Below are 16,501 nucleotides of genomic sequence, written 5' to 3'. Positions count from 1 at the left end.
TCATTTTCGCAAATTTAACAGGTTAGTCCATAAAACTGTCCCAGAATGCAAAAAATGAAGTGCCAAATTGCAAAATTTCCAGGGCGGGTGGGGGGTGGGGGCAGGGGATCGGACCCCCTCTGAGAAAATTGGCTGTGTCCGTGCATGGTCACTATACCTGTCCAGTACTGGACATTATAGTAAACGCTTCATTCCTGCACAAATGACAATTTCGCAACTTCTGTCCGGTTTGTACAAATTTCTGGCCGCGATAAACCATTTGACTTGTCTCCATATTTGTACAGATTGGTCGAATATACAAATGTCGGGTGTGAGGATGATAACGATGTGACTTTCTTACAGGTATTAGCCATTTCCATTATACCGGAAACTCGTATTAATTTGTTATCTAACTTGAATGTAAATTTATGTGACCAACGTTTTTGAGTCATCAATATCTTATTTCATTTCAAGCGATATTCCGATGTAGATCAATTTCGATTAAAAAGTGTTATACAGTGGGCAATTAAATTAATTATATTTTTGCACTATTTTGTCCGTGCCGAACACTAAAATGCGTTGTACGGTTGTCGTTTTCCCAACGTTGAGGTGATGTCATAGCTTTAAATATAAACCAATCAAATTGTTATTTGACTGCCATTGATCCAATCAAAACCTCATGATTTAGCAGTACGTACAGAAAACGTTTATCTGGTTTATATATTCCGTAAACAGTTCTACTTTCTTAATGCAATTGGCAACGGGAACGAGAGAAGTCTGAAAAAATTAGTTATAAAAAAGGATTACACTACAGTATCTTTACAGTTACTTTATTTGGTAAACATTTTAAAATAGATTAAATAAACTTACAGTATTGCTTAATGCATAAATTTCAAGAACTGTGACATTAATAGATACAATACAATAAGTTTTATTTTGAGTCGGCAAGTGGGCAACATTACAAAACATAAGCTCTGAAGAGCTTTTGAACAGACTATATAGTCCAGATAAAACCTATCGAGCGATAAGTAATTTTTAAACACGACACTATTGTTTTATTAGTAAGGAAATTCAGTATTCATATTTTAATCATTTAAATAACGTGAAAATGGAAGATGATATCAATAATTCTGTTCCTTGTTTGTTAGATGAGCTGATGGACAGCAAGGTTATCAAGTGTGACGTGGACTTTGGAATGACCGTTGATCCAGTCTTTGCAAGCAAGGCATCTCCAAGTCACGAGTCCGATAGCGGATGTTCGGATATGAGTGAGGTTAGGTCAGTATCGCCTCTAAGTGAAGTAGATTTTATGTCGGCAGATGGTGAAGTTAAGTTATTTGATTTTGAGTCGGTGGCGGTTGATGAAGATAATGAACTTGACAAGGAGCTTGAGACATATTTGGCAGTCCCACTATCAAGTGAAACTAGAGCGAATCTGAAAACGCCAGAAGTTCAAGTCCGGCCTGTTATAAATTTACCTGATCAAGGTAGTCCAGACATAGAAGTGGATTCCGATTCAAATGATCCAGATTATATGCCAAAGCAGAGAATAATTCAGTCAAGGGCTTTGAGAGAAAAACAGATGCCAGAAGCAAATCCTTGTGCATCCGTCATTCAAGTTCCATTTATGAAAAATTCTCATCAAACTGATATTCATATCTTGCGTTCTAGTTCCAAAACAAACAGTTATGACAAAAAGTGCATTTCAAAGGCATCTCCACCAGCAGTTAAAGTTGTCAAGGTTGTGAAGACAGCAGCTCAAACAAAACAAGAAATTGATGATGAACTTCTTAAAGCTCTTGACGACAGAAACAAAAAGAATGCGGTTCAAGCCAAGATGAATAGGGAAAAGAAAAAGGCTTATATCAAAAGTTTAGAAGATGAAATTGAAGAATTGAAGTGTGAAAACTTTACTCTCAAAGAAAATGAACGAAAAGTTTCAAATGAAAGAAATGAACTTAAAGAAGAAATTGAATATTTAAAAAGTGTTCTCGCTAACCAGAGTGCATTGTCAGGGCTTTTGAAAAACATTGGAAATGTAGAGAATGTTAAGCTTTCATCTTCTCTGAATCGTAAGAGGAGTGCTGACCTTGACCATGATTATCACAATGTAGTAAAGCGCGGAAAATTGACGGTGAGGAAAACAGCAGGGGTTTGTTTGCATGTTGACCAAGGGAATGTGTCCCTAGAGTTCTGCTCAAAGTGTGCCTCAATGGCAAAATCTGGAGAAATGGAATGATGTTCATGAAATTCAAAGTGAATAATAAATACTTGCATCAGGATTGCATAGAAAATGTGCAGCACCAATTGCACCATTACCTGCATATATTTACAGAGTGCTTGGTTGGTAAGCCAGGTACAAGTAAACAAAACCAGATTATGGTTATAAATGTTCTGTTGTAACATATAGAATTATGGTCTATGGAATTGAACAGGAAATGACCATATGGTGAGAATCAAAGTATATTGTATATATTTCTTTGTAGAATTGTAAAAACAAGAGCTTTCCACAGTTCAGTGAACCATGTACCTAACAATGCTAAAATTCCTAAGCTACGTATTTTCAGCAGCTGTAAATATCTAAAACAAGTTTCTAAAATTTGAATAAAGTGGTTTTGATATACCAAGTTTTCTTTGCTTTGAGAAGCTCTTGTTAGGTTTATGATAACTGTGATAGTTGGTAAGGTAATTGAAACCATTTCTAATCTTAAATATCTAGTTCTACATTTTAGATGATGCAGAAAAGAATGGCGACTGTAGCAGAATTGAAACTATGTTGGTCGTATTACATGTTCCAACTTGACAGAGGGTCGTTGCACTATTCCTGACCCCAGGAGTGCTTGCTCCAAATGTGCCCAATACTTTAAATTCGGTAAGGTATCTTGCATGTTGCAAGTCTTTTACAGATGAAGATATATTTACAAACTTCAAGAAACTAGTTATTTACTAATAATTTTTCTTGTGCATTTAAAACAATTTTGCCTTTATTGTCCCAGTCTAAAATTTATTCTTCCCAGCTACTGTGAAATTTATTTATCATGTTGATGCTTCATTTTCAAGATTGCTAAAATTATTGTAGGATTTGCTTGTCTTTTACATGCTTTATACTCAATTCATCATTTTGTTCAACAGAAATCCTGATTCGAGATTGGCCAAGAGAAAGTTGTAGATGGGGAAAGTTAAAGTTCCAAGAATTTAGAAAATGAATTGCAAGGAAAAGCAAAGGGTGGTATTGGAAAAAATATACTCTTGTATATATAAAAAGAGTTTTTTTGAAAACGTATGAAAAATGTTTTCTGTTAACATGTACATTTCTGATGACTACTATGCGTTATGCCTCTAACCTGTAGTTTTTACATTATTTATCTACAGAATTTGTATCATGTGTATATTTAATATTGAAAAGTGCTAGAATTTTGTCTTTGGTTAAGTTAAAAATTGAAAATGTATAATTGAAATGTTAATTACATTGACTTTAATGTGTTGATACATGACATGCCATTGATGAAGAGAAATTTGTATACACTTGTAATTAAACATTGTCGAAATTGTACTTTTAGGTTTGTTTTTAATAGCAATTTGAAATTGCTGTCATTGTAGTATTTTTCAGGTTGCACCTATGAATGGGTATGAGACAGTAGTCTTCCAGGATTGATGAAACATGGTTAAAGGCCAGGATTTCGCCCATAATGTAAACAAGAGATGTTGTGATTTCATACTGGTACAGGTACACATGCAAGATTTCCTTCCTTATTTCAGTAAGCGTCTGATGTGCCAAAATTCAGAAAATTGCCAGCTGTTTGTAAAGTCGTGCTTTTACACCTGTGCTTATAAAAGCAAATACTGGTAACTGTGATTGAAGTAATCAGGTGATGTTAACAGACACTTACCGTTTATACATGTACACGTATGATATCACAACGTCTGATATTGGGTTGAATACATGTTCACTTGAACTACACTGCTAAAGCAATTTATGGGTTTACAATATCATTGGCTAAATGCTACACTGTTGTCCCAATTGAGTGATTGCAAGAAAATAAGATGTTGGCATCAAGTTCTAATTTCCATTTTTTCTAAAAGATTTATAAGTTGGCTATTTTAAGGTAGTTCTGCACGTTTGATAAACCGGAAGTGATGGCGTAACGTCATTTATCCGGAAAACGTAGAATAAAGCCTGGATTCGGCGTACGGAAATGAAAATAATTTATTGATTTAATCGAAACCTGTGAGTAAATTTATTACAATGGCACTGTTGCTATATTACTAAAGTCAAAATATGATATATTTAAATATATGACACGTTAAAAAAATGAAAAAAATGTCTTAAAATTAGCGTGAAATGTCCGGTTCACTTTAATCTTGGTCAAATATCTCAAAAATAAGCACACGGACCTGTACATTTTATTTCTCCATATTATAGGCGATATCTTTATTTACAACTGTGAGAAGTTTCATCAAAATCTACGTTGTAGAAAAATTTCTAGTCGCAAATATGTTATGAAAGCTATGATTTTCCCATAGACTCCAATTTTGAAATATTGCGTGAGGTCCAAATTTTTCAAATCAGTTTGGCAAAAAATCAAGCACACGACTCTATCTTTTTTATTTGCTGAATTTTCTAGGTATATTCTGAAGTTTTGAAGTTTAATCAAATTCTGCATTGTAGAAAAAATTTCGATCTAAACGTGCAGAACTACCTTAAAGACGTTTTATGATTATTTGCGAACTTCGTGCTCTATATTAATGCATTTTGCTTCACATTTTGTTGTTTTTAGCTCACCTGAGCAATGCTCAGGTGAGTTTTTCTGATCGCTCAATGTCCGTCGTCTGTCGTCTGTCAACATTTAGCTTGTGTATGCGATAGAGGCTGTATTTTTCAATTAATCTTCATGAATATTGGTCAGAATGATAACCTTGATGAAATCTAGGCCGAGTTTGAAAATGGGTCATCTCGGCTCAAAAACTAGGTCACTAAGTCAAATCAAAGAAAAACCTTGTGTATGCGATAGAGGCTGTATTTTTCGACTAATCTTCATGAATATTGGTCAGAGTGATTGCCTTGATGAAATCTAGGCCGAGTTCGAAAATGGGTCATCTCGGGTCAAAAACTAGGTCACAAGGTCAAATCAAAGAAAAACCTTGTGTATGTGATAGAGGCTGTATTTTTCAATTGATCTTCATGAATATTGGTCAGAATAATTGCCTTGATGAAATCTAGGCCGAGTTCGAAAATGGGTCATCTGGGGTCAAAAATTAGGTCACTAGGTCAAATCAAAGAAAAACCTTGTTTATGCGATAGAGGTTGTATTTTTCAATTATTCTTCATGAATATTGGTCAGAATGATAGCCTTGATGAAATCTAGGCTGAGTTCAAAAATGGGTCATCTTGGGTCAAAAACTAGGTCACTAGGTCAAATCAAAGAAAAACCTTGTGTATGCGATAGAGGCTGTATTTTTCAATTGATCTTCATGAATATTGGTCAGAATGATTGCCTTGATGAAATCTAGGCCGAGTTCGGAAATGGGTCATCTCGGGTCAAAAACTAGGTCACTAGGTCAAATCAAAGAAAAACCTTGTGTATGCGATAGAGGCGGTAAATTTCAATTGATCTTCATGAATTTTGGTCAGAATGATTACCTTGATGAAATCTAGGCCGAGTTCGAAAATGGGTCATCTGGGATTAAAAACTAGGTCACTAGGTCAAATCAAGGAAAAACCTTGTGTATGCGATAGAGGCTGTATTTTTCAACTGATCTTCATGAAATTTAGCCAGAATGATTACCTTGATAAAATCTAAACCGAGTTTGAAAATGGGTCATCTGGGGTCAAAAACTAGGTCACTAGGTCAAATCGAAGAAAAACATTGTGTATGCAATAGAGGATGTAGTTTTCAATTGATCTTCATGAAATTTGTTCAGAGTGATTGCCTTGATGAAATCTAGGTCGAGTTTGAATATGGATTATCTGAGGTCAAAAACTAGGTCACTAGGTCAAATTAAAGAAAAATCTTGTGTATGCGATAGAGACTGTTTTTTTCAATTGATTTTTAGCTCACCTGTCACAAAGTGACAAGGTGAGCTTTTGTGATCGCGCGGCGTCCGTCGTGCGTGCGTGCGTGCGTGCGTCCGTAAACTTTTGCTTGTGACCACTCTAGAGGTCACATTTTTCATGGGATCTTTATGAAAGTTGGTCAGAATGTTCACCTTGATGATATCTAGGTCAAGTTCGAAACTGGGTCACGTGCCGTCAAAAACTAGGTCAGTAGGTCTAAAAATAGAAAAACCTTGTGACCTCTCTAGAGGCCATATATTTCACAAGAGCTTCATGAAAATTGGTCAGAACGTTCACCTTGATGATATCTAGGTCAAGTTCGAAACTGGGTAACGTGCCTTCAAAAACTAGGTCAGTAGGTCAAATAATAGAAAAACCTTGTGACCTCTCTAGAGGCCATATTTTTCATGGGATCTTTATGAAAGTTGGTCTGAATGTTCATCTTGATGATATCTAGGCCAAGTTCGAAACTGGGTCACGTGCGGTCAAAAACTAGGTCAGTAGGTCTAAAAATAGAAAAACCTTGTGACCTCTCTAGAGGCCATATATTTCAAGAGATCTTCATGAAAATGGGTCAGAATGTTCACCTTGATGATATCTAGGTCAGGTTCGAAAGTGGGTCACGTGCCTTCAAAAACTAGGTCAGTAGGTCTAAAAATAGAAAAACCTTGTGACCTTTCTAGAGGCCATATATTTCACAAGATCTTCATGAAAATTAATCAGAACATTCACCTTGATGATATCTAGGTCAAGTTCGAAACTGGGTCACGTGCCATCAAAAACTAGGTCAGTAGGTCAAATAATAGAAAAACCTTGTGACCTCTCTAAAGGCCATATTTTTCATGGGATCTGTATGAAAGTTGGTCTGAATGTTCATCTTGATGATATCTAGGTCAAGTTCGAAACTGGGTCACGTTCTGTCAAAAGCTAGGTCAGTAGGTCTAAATATAGAAAAACCTTGTGACCTCTCTAGAGGCCATATATTTCATGAAATCTTCATGAAAATTGGTCAGAATGTTCACCTTGATGATATCTAAATCAAGTTCGAAAGTGGGTCACGTGCCATCAAAAGCTAGGTCAGTAGGTCAAATAATAGAAAAACCTTGTGACCACTCTAGAGGCCATATTTTCCATGGGATCTGTATGAAAGTTGGTCTGAATGTTCATCTTGATGATATCTAGGTCAAGTTCGAAAGTGGGTCACGTGCCGTCAAAAACTAGGTCAGTAGGTCAAATAATAGAAAAACCTTGTGACCTCTCTAAAGGCCATATTTTTCAATGGATCTTCATGAAGGTTGGTTTGAATGTTCACCTTGATGATATCTAGGTCAAGTTCGAAACAGGGTCATGTGCGGTCAAAAACTAGGTCAGTAGGTCTAAAAATAGAAAAACCTTGTGACCTCTCTAGAGGCCATACTTGTGAATGGATCTCCATAAAAATTGGTCAGAATGTTCATCTTGATGATATTTAGGTCAAGTTCGAAAGTGGGTCACGTGCCATCAAAAAGTAGGTCAGTAGGTCAAATAATGAAAAAACGTTGTGACCTCTCTAGACGCCATATTTTTCATGGGATCTGTATGAAAGTTGGTCTGAATGTTTATCTTGATGATATCTAGGTCAAGTTTGAAACTGGGTCAACTGTGATCAAAAACTAGGTCAGTAGGTCTTGAAATAGAAAAACCTTGTGACCTCTCTAGAGGCCATACCCTTGAATGGATCTTCATGAAAATTGGTCAGAATGTTCACCTTGATGATATCTAGGTCAAGTTCGAAACTGGGTCACGTGCCTTAAAAAACTAGGTCAATAGGTCAAATAATAGAAAAACGTTGTGACCTCTCTAGAGGCCATATTTTTCATGGGATCTGTATGAAAGTTGGTCTGAATGTTTATCTTGATGATATCTAGGTCAAGTTTGAAACTGGGTCAACTGTGATCAAAAACTAGGTCAGTAGGTCTTGAAATAGAAAAACCTTGTGACCTCTCTAGAGGCCATACCCTTGAATGGATCTTCATGAAAATTGGTCAGAATGTTCACCTTGATGATATCTAGGTCAAGTTCGAAACTGGGTCACGTGCCTTAAAAAACTAGGTCAATAGGTCAAATAATAGAAAAACCTTGTGACCTCTCTAGAGACCATATTTTTCAATGGATCTTCATGAAAATTGGTTAGAATTTTTATCTTGATAATATCTAGGTCAAGTTCAAAACTGGGTCACATGAGCTCAAAAACTAGGTCACTATGTCAAATAATAGAAAAAACGACGTCATACTCAAAACTGGATCATGTGGGAAGAGGTGAGCGATTCAGGACCATCATGGTCCTCTTGTTATGAAATTTGGTCAGGATGATTGTCTTAATGAAATCTAGGTCGAATTTGAATATGGGTCATCTGAGGTCAAAAACTAGGTCACTTGGTCAAATCAAAGAAAAAACTTGTATATGTGATAGAGGCTGTAGTTTTCAATTGATCTTCATGAATTTTCGTAAGAATGATTGCCTTGATAAAATCTAGGTCGAGTTTGAACATGGGTCATCTAGGGTCAAAAACTAGGTCATATCATAATCTAAGAAAATGCTTGTTTTATCACAAGAGACCAATTTTTTGGTCCAATCTTAATGAAAATTGGTCAGAATATTTGTTTCCATGAAATCACTAGGTCAAACATGTTTTACACTGTTATGGTGTGTTTCTTAGGTGAGCGACCTAGGGCCATCTTGGCCCTCTTGTTATTAGCTCACCTGCTCAGGTGAGTTACTGTGATCGCTCAATGTCCGTCGTCTGTCAACATTTAGCTTGTGTATGCGATGGAGGCTGTATTTTTCAACTGATCTTCATGAAATTTGGTCAGAAAGATAACATTGATGAAATCTAGGCCAAGTTCAAAAATGGGTCATCTGGATTCAAAAACTAGATCACTAGGTCAAAGCAAAGAAAAACTTGTGTATGCGATAGAGGCTGTATTTTTAGCTCACCTGAGCAATGCTCAGGTGAGTTTTTCTGATCGCTCGATGTCCGTCGTCTGTCGTCTGTCGTCTGTCAACATTTAGCTTGTGTATGCGATAGAGGCTGTATTTTTCAATTAATCTTCATGAATATTGGTCAGAATGATAACCTTGATGAAATCTAGGCCGATTTCAAAAATGGGTCATCTCGGGTCAAAAACTAGGTCACTAGGTCAAATCAAAGAAAAACCTTGTGTATGCGATAGAGGCTGTATTTTTCAATTATTCTTCATGAATATTGGTCAGAATGATAACCTTGATGAAATCTAGGCCGATTTCAAAAATGGGTCATCTCGGGTCAAAAACTAGGTCACTAAGTCAAATCAAAGAAAAACCTTGTGTATGCGATAGAGGCGGTATTTTTCAGTTGATCTTCATGAATTTTGGTCAGAATGATAACCTTGATGAAATCTAGGCCGAGTTCGAAAATGGGTCATCTGGGGTCAAAAACTAGGTCACTAGGTCAAATCAAAGAAAAACCTTGTGTATGCAATAGAGGCTGTATTTTTCAACTGATTTTCATGAAATTTAGCCAGAATGATTACCTTGATAAAATCTAGGCCATGTTCGAAAATGGGTCATCTGGGGTCAAAAACTAGGTCACTAGGTCAAATCGAAGAAAAACATTGTGTATGCAATAGAGGATGTATTTTTCAATTGATCTTCATGAAATTTGGTCAGAGTGATTGCCTTGATGAAATCTAGGTCAAGTTTGAATATGGGTTATCTGAGGTCAAAAACTAGGTCACTAGGTCAAATTAAAGAAAAATCTTGTGTATGCGATACTGTTTTTACATAGTGACAGGGTGAGCTTTTGTGATCGCCCTTCGTCCGTCGTCCGTCCACAATTTCTTGTCTGCACGATAGAGGTTTCATTTATGATTTTATTTTAACCAAACTTGCACACAACTTGTATCACCATAAGATCTCGGTTCCTTTCTTGAACTGGCCAGATCCCATTATGGGTTCCAGAGTTATGGCCCCTGAAAGGGCCAAAATTAGCTATTTTGACCTTGTCTGCACAATAGCAACTTTATTTATGATTTGATTTTTACCAAACTTGCATACAACTTGTATCACCATAAGATCTCGGTTCCTTTCTTGAACTGGCCAGACTCCATTATGGGTTCCAGAGTTATGGCCCCTGAAAGGGCCAAAATTAGCTATTTTGACATTGTCTGCACAGTAGCAGCTTTATTTATGATTTGATTTTTACCAAACTGGCACACAACTTGTATCACCTTAAGATCTTGGTTCCTTTCTTGAACTGGCGAGATTCCATTATGGGTTCCAGAGTTACGGTCCCTGAAAGGGCCAAAATTAGCTATTTTGACCTTGTCTGCACAATAGCAGCTTCATTTATGATTTGATTTTAACCAAACTGGCATACAACTTGTATCACCATAAGATCTTGGTTCCTTTCTTGAACTGGCGAGATTCCATTATGGGTTCGAGAGTTATGGCGCCTGAAAGGGCCAAAATTAGCTATTTTGACCTTGTCTGCACAGTAGCAGCTTTATTTATGATTTGATTTTTACCAAACTGGCACACAACTTGTATCACCATAAGATCTCGGTTCCTTTCTTGAACTGGCCAGATCCCATTATGGGTTCCAGAGTTATGGCCCCTGAAAGGGCCAAAATTAGCTATTTTGACCTTGTCTGCACAATAGCAGCTTCATTTATGATTCGATTTTAACCAAACTTGCACACAACTTGTATCACCACAAGATCTTGGTTCCTTTCTTGAACTGGCCAGATTTCTTCATGGGTTCCAGAGTTATGGCCCCTTAAAGGTCCAAAATTGGCTATTTTTGCTTTTGCAGCCATATAGAGACTTCATTTATGGTTTTATTTGATACAAACTTCCAAAATAACTTCAACAACAATAATTCTTGGATTCCATGACAAATCAGATCCAAGCATAGGTTCAGAGTTATTTTATATCTGATTACCTCCCCTGATTGTAATCAAAATGGATTTATATCGGTAAGTACTTATAGGACTTATTTGAAATTTTATTATTGTTATTAGTTGGACTGAGACAATCAGGGTAGATAACTATGAACTGATTTTATGTCAAATTACCTCCCTTTATTAGCTCATCTGATTTTTTGAAAAAAAATGATGAGTTATTGTCATCACTTGAGCGGTTGTCGGCGTCGGCGTCTGCGTCGGCGTTGCCTGGTTAAGTTTTATGTTTAGGTCAGCTTTTCTCCTAAACTATCAAAGTTATTGCTTTGAAACTTGGAAGACTTGTTCACCATCATAAGCTGACCCTGTATAGCAAGAAACATAACTCCATCTTGCTTTTTGCAAGATTTATGGCCCCTTTTGTACTTAGAAAATATCAGATTTCTTGGTTAAGTTTTATGTTTAGGTCAACTTTTCTCCTAAACTATCAAAGCTATTGCTTTGAAACTTGGAATACTTGTTCACCATCATAAGCAGACCCTGTACATCAAGAAACATAACTCCATCTTGCTTTTTGCAAGAATTATTGCCCCTTTTGGACTTAGAAAATCTGTTTTCTTGGTTAAGTTTTATGTTTAGGTCAGCTTTTATCCTAAACTATCAAAGCTATTGCTTTAAAACTTGCAACACTTGTTCACCATCATAAGCTGACCCTGTACAGCAAGAAACATAACTCCATCCTGCTTTTTGCAAGATTTATGGCCCCTTTTGGACTTAGAAAATATCAGATTTCTTGGTTAAGTTTTATGTTTAGGTCAACTTTTTCTCTTAAACTATCAAAGCTATTGCTTTGAAACTTGGAACACTTGTTCACCATCATAAGCTGACCCTGTACAGCAAGCAACATAACTCCATCCTGCTTTTTGCAATAATTATTGCCCCTTTTGGACTTAGAAAATAATTTTCTTGGTTGAGTATTGTGTTTAAGGCAACTTTTCTCATAAACTATCAAAGCTATTGCTTTAAAACTTGCAACAGTTTTTCACAATCATAAGTGGACACTGTACATCAAGAAACATAACTCTCTCCTGCTTTTTGCAAGAATGATGGCCCTTTTTAGACTTAGAAAATCATGGGTAGGACAATATTTCTATTATACAAAAAAAATCAGATGAGCGTCAGCACCCGCAAGGCGGTGCTCTTGTTTCAAATTAAAATAGGTATATCTCCGTAACTAATGAAGATACTGATCTGAAATTTCATTTATGTCAACAGATTTATTTGGCAGATCCTTCTTTTCTTCACTTACAATAATTTTTTTTTTCTTAATTACTTCCCTTTTACGTTACTATAAATAGCTTATATTTAGTAACTTTTTTATTATTGGCCGTAGGGAAAAACCGAGACCACTTTTCTGTGGTACAACATGGATGGTACCCCCAATTTGTAGGTGTATTTTGACATATCTGTACCTTGTAAGAATTTTTTTTTTCTTTTTGGTTAAATTTCTTCCCTTTGTTGTTACTGTCCTTTGGACTTAGATAATTTTTCTGAGGACCTTCTTGTCCTCAAGTGCAATGATAACAGGTGAGCGATATAGGGCCATCATGGCCCTCTTGTTTTCAATTGATTTTTATGAAATTTGGTCAGGATGATTGCCTTAATGAAATCTAGGTCGAATTTGAATATGGATCATCTGAGGTCAAAAACTACGTCACTTCGTCAAATCAAAGAAAAAACTTGTGTATGTGATAGAGGCTGTATTTTTCAATTGATCTTCATGAATTTTGGTCAGAATGATTGCCTTGATAAAATCTAGGTCGAGTTTGAACATGGGTCATCTAGGGTCAAAAACTAGGTCATATCTAAGAAAATGCTTGTTTTATCGCAAGAGACCAGTTTTTTGGTCCAATCTTAATGAAAATTGGTCAGAATATTTGTTTCCATGAAATCACTAGGTCAAACATGTTTTACACTGTTATGGTGTGTTTCTTAGGTGAGCGACCTAGGGCCATCTTGGCCCTCTTGTTCACTTTATCTTCATAAATTTTGGTCAGAATGATTACCTTGATAAAATCTAGGCCAAATTCGAAAATGGGACATTTGGGGTCAAAAACTAGGTCACTAGGTCAAATAAAAAAAAAACTTGTGTATTCGATAGAGGCTGTATTTTTCAACTGATCTTCATGAAATTTTGTCAGAATGTTTACCTTGATAAAATCTAGGTCAAGTTCGAAAATGGGTCATCTGGGTTCAAAAACTAGGTCACTAGGTCAAAACAAAGAAAAACCTTGTGTATGCAATAGAGGCTGTTTTTTTTCACTTCATCTCCATGAAATTTAGTCGGAATGATTGCCTTGATAAAATCTAGGTCAGTTCTGAATATGGGTCATCTGAGATCAAAAACTAGGTCACTAGGTCAAATCAAAGAAAAACCTTGTGTAAGCGATAGAGGCTGTTTTTTTCAGTTGATCTTCATGAAATTTGGTCAGAATGATTGCCTTGATGAAATCTAGGTTGAATTTGAATATGGGTCATCTGGGGTCAAAAACTAGGTCATTAGGTCATATCAAAGAAAATACTTGTTTAAACTCGAGAGACCACATTTTTGGTCCAATCCTAATGAAAATTGGCCAGAATATTCGTTTCCATGAAATCACGAGGTCAAACATGTTTACACTGTTATGGTGTGTATCTCAGGTGAGCGACCTAGGGCCATCTTGGCCCTCTTGTTATTTATAGAAAATTATACAGACAATAATTTTATTAATGCTCTTAAACTCTAGCAGTTTGCTATGTCAAATATTGTTTTCTGATTATTTCCATTCAACTACTTACTCCATTATTGTGTAAGTGCATCCAATCAGTTTAGCTTTCATACAGAAAAGATATTGAATAAAGATAATTCAGCTTTACCATCATTTTCAGTGAAACTGCTCTCCAGTTTCACCATCACTTGACCCTTGCGACGCATGTAATTGGTCATTATGGACCTGGAACATGATTTAGAGAAACAATGTTTTAGTTCACCTGAGCAAAAAGTCCTGGAGGTGAGCTTTTGTGATCACTCAGCATCTGTTCCTTGCCCATCCACCCACGCTTTCCTTCAAACACTATCTGTGGTGGAAGTTGATGAAATTTGATCAGAATGTTCCTTGCTTTGTGGTCTTCCAAAATTATTATGCCCCCCTTCGAAGAAGGAGGGGTACATTGTTTTGCAGATGTCGGTCTGCCTGTCTGTTGGTCGGTCAGTTGGTCTGTATGTATAGACCAATCCGTTTCCGGATGATAACTCAAGAAAGCTTGGGCCTAGGATCATGAAAATTGATAGTAAGGTTGGTCATCACCTGCAGATGACCCCTATTGATTTTGAGATCTGTATGTCAAAGTTCAAGGCCACAGTGACCCTGAACAGTTAAACTGTTTCCGGATGATAGCTCAAGAACGCTTGGGCCTAGGATCATGAAAGTTGATAGGGAGGTTGGACATGATCAGCAGATGATCCCTATTGATTTTAAGGTCAGTATGTCAAAGATCAGAGTCACCGTGACCAGGAACAGTTAAATGGTTTCCGGATGATAACTAGACTGCTTGGGCCTAGGATCGTGAAAGTTGATAGGGAGGTTGGTCATGACCAGCAGGGAACCCCTATTAATTTTGAGGTCAGTAGGTCAAAGGTCAAAGTCACCGTGACCAGGAACAGTAAAATGGTTTCCCGGCGATAACTCAAGAATGCTTGGGCCTAGGATCAGGAGATTGATCATGACCAGCAGATGACCTCTATTGATTTTGAGGTGATATGGTCAAAGTTCAAGTTCAGATTGGCCAGCAGGGGTTCCACTAGACCTGAAAACCCAAGAGTCCCAGGACCATTGGGCCCAAATTTTGAAGGGTCCTTTTCCAAAATACAGGAGTGTTGTCCCAACACGTCCATATAATTGACTATATTTTTTTATTTAGTAATACGTAGATCTTTACCTGAGAAAACAATAAACCCAAGATCATGTTACAGCATAATAAAAATAACAGTTTCAGGTCATATATTGTAAACTAATATTTATCAAAATTCGTGTTATTTTGATTAGGTTTTTCTCCTATGTTTCATTTAATTTTTAATAACAGAACAGTGCTATAACACTATAAAAATGTATCCAAAATGTACTGTCGGGATACTGGTACACTTTCGGAATGTCATCGGAAAGTAGTTTTTGCTCAGTTTACTTGGCCAACTAAGCTAAATCAGAGATAGTTCCTCAAATAATGATGCTACTTATCATTAAAAACTGCATTGAAAGTCAGTTTTTTTAAGGAATTTTGGAAATATGCATATGACATCGGGTGTAATTAGACTCGTTAACGGACATTATAAACTTATTTTTGCTTTCAAAATTCATCAAAATTTGTGAAGCTTCTTGTTGAAATTACGGTATGATCACTAAGCAATGGTCTAATTTAAAGTTTGCATGAAAAAATCTTGCAGGGCACTTTTCACATGCTCGGTAATCAGCTGCTTACGATAATTTAATAATTGGCGCCTTTTTTGACAGTACACAAGATCAATACGCTTTATCAATTAATTTCAACACTTCATTGATTCTTGTTACCTATGTGCACTCGCCGTGATGTAACTTGCTGATAAAAAAATCAGCGAGGCATGTCTACAGGAGAAAGGGCGGGATTTAGCGGAAGATCAAAGGCAGGAGGGCATGACCGCGAGTGTTTATTTTGGAATACACGTGTCTATCGTGGAAATAGTTTTACTGAAGGAAATGAATGATAAGAGAAAGGATTATCAAAGGAAAATGCCTCCGGGTCCCGAAGGACGCACAGGCAAGTATCATGCCGGGTCCTTTGAGCGTCTTTTGAAAATCTCCCGGGGTCCCGGGTCAAATGGAACCCCTGGGCCAGGAACAGTTAAACGGTTTCTGGACGATAACTTGAGAACGCTTTGGACAAGGGTCATGAAAGATGATGGAGAGGTTCACCATGGCCAGCAGATGACCCCTATTGATTTTAAGGTCAGTAGGTCAAAAGTAAAGGTTACAGTGAACATTTTAACCGTTTCCAGACAATAACTTGAGAACGCTTGGGCCTAGGATCATGAAACATGATAGGGAGGTTGGTCATGACCTATAGATGGCCCCTATAGATTTTGAGGTCTGTAGGCTAAAGGTCAAGGTCACATTGACCCGGAACAGTTGAACCCTTTCTGGACGATACCTTGAGAACGCTTGGGCCTAGGATCACTTAACTTAATAGGGAGGTTGATCATGACCAGCAGATAACCCCTGTTGATTTTGAAGTCAATAGGTCAAAGGTCAATGTCACATTAAACCAGAACAGTAGAATTTTTGTTTACAGTGAGCAAATACTTTGTTACTTGTGCAATTACTGAATGCATCAAGGGGGGCATTTCATGTTCGACGAGCTCTTGTTCAAATGGTTTTGCTTGGTTGCACATAGGGCCACCAGAGATGAAAAATTGAACAAGAGCTGTCACTGTTTGTGACAAAATGTCCCCGAAACAAGCCCAAGAATGCTACAGTT

The 16,501-nt window shown here is 36.9% G+C and overlaps 1 protein-coding gene across 2 annotated transcripts; it reads left to right on the top strand.

The window, feature by feature from the left end:
* Positions 1-656: 656 nt before the first annotated feature.
* LOC123563972 (uncharacterized) lies at positions 657-3,532 on the top strand. 2 transcript variants are annotated; one of them, XM_053536637.1, is made up of 4 exons: positions 657-816; positions 1,128-2,428; positions 2,712-2,851; positions 3,112-3,532. In XM_053536637.1, the coding sequence occupies exon 2, from the start codon at positions 1,136-1,138 to the stop codon at positions 2,216-2,218; it is 1,083 nt and encodes a 360-aa protein (XP_053392612.1). In that variant the 5' UTR covers positions 657-816; positions 1,128-1,135; the 3' UTR covers positions 2,219-2,428; positions 2,712-2,851; positions 3,112-3,532. The 2 variants fall into 2 exon arrangements, 1 of the variants encoding a protein (XP_053392612.1); XR_008369808.1 differs by lacking the exon at positions 657-816 and having other exon boundaries at positions 1,122-1,257.
* The last annotated feature ends 12,969 nt before the right edge of the window (positions 3,533-16,501 follow it).

The sequence above is a fragment of the Mercenaria mercenaria genome, chromosome 2 (genome assembly GCF_021730395.1).
Source record: "Mercenaria mercenaria strain notata chromosome 2, MADL_Memer_1, whole genome shotgun sequence".
NCBI classification, from domain to species: Eukaryota; Metazoa; Mollusca; class Bivalvia; order Venerida; family Veneridae; genus Mercenaria; species Mercenaria mercenaria.
Note: the sequence above shows the minus strand (reverse complement) of the source record. Positions and strands in the feature narration are given on the sequence as shown.

What these genes read in the sequence shown, in the direction of transcription:
- LOC123563972 (XM_053536637.1), top strand. Translation starts at nt 1,136, where the DNA reads ATGGACAGCAAGGTTATCAAGTGTGACGTGGACTTTGGAATGACCGTT.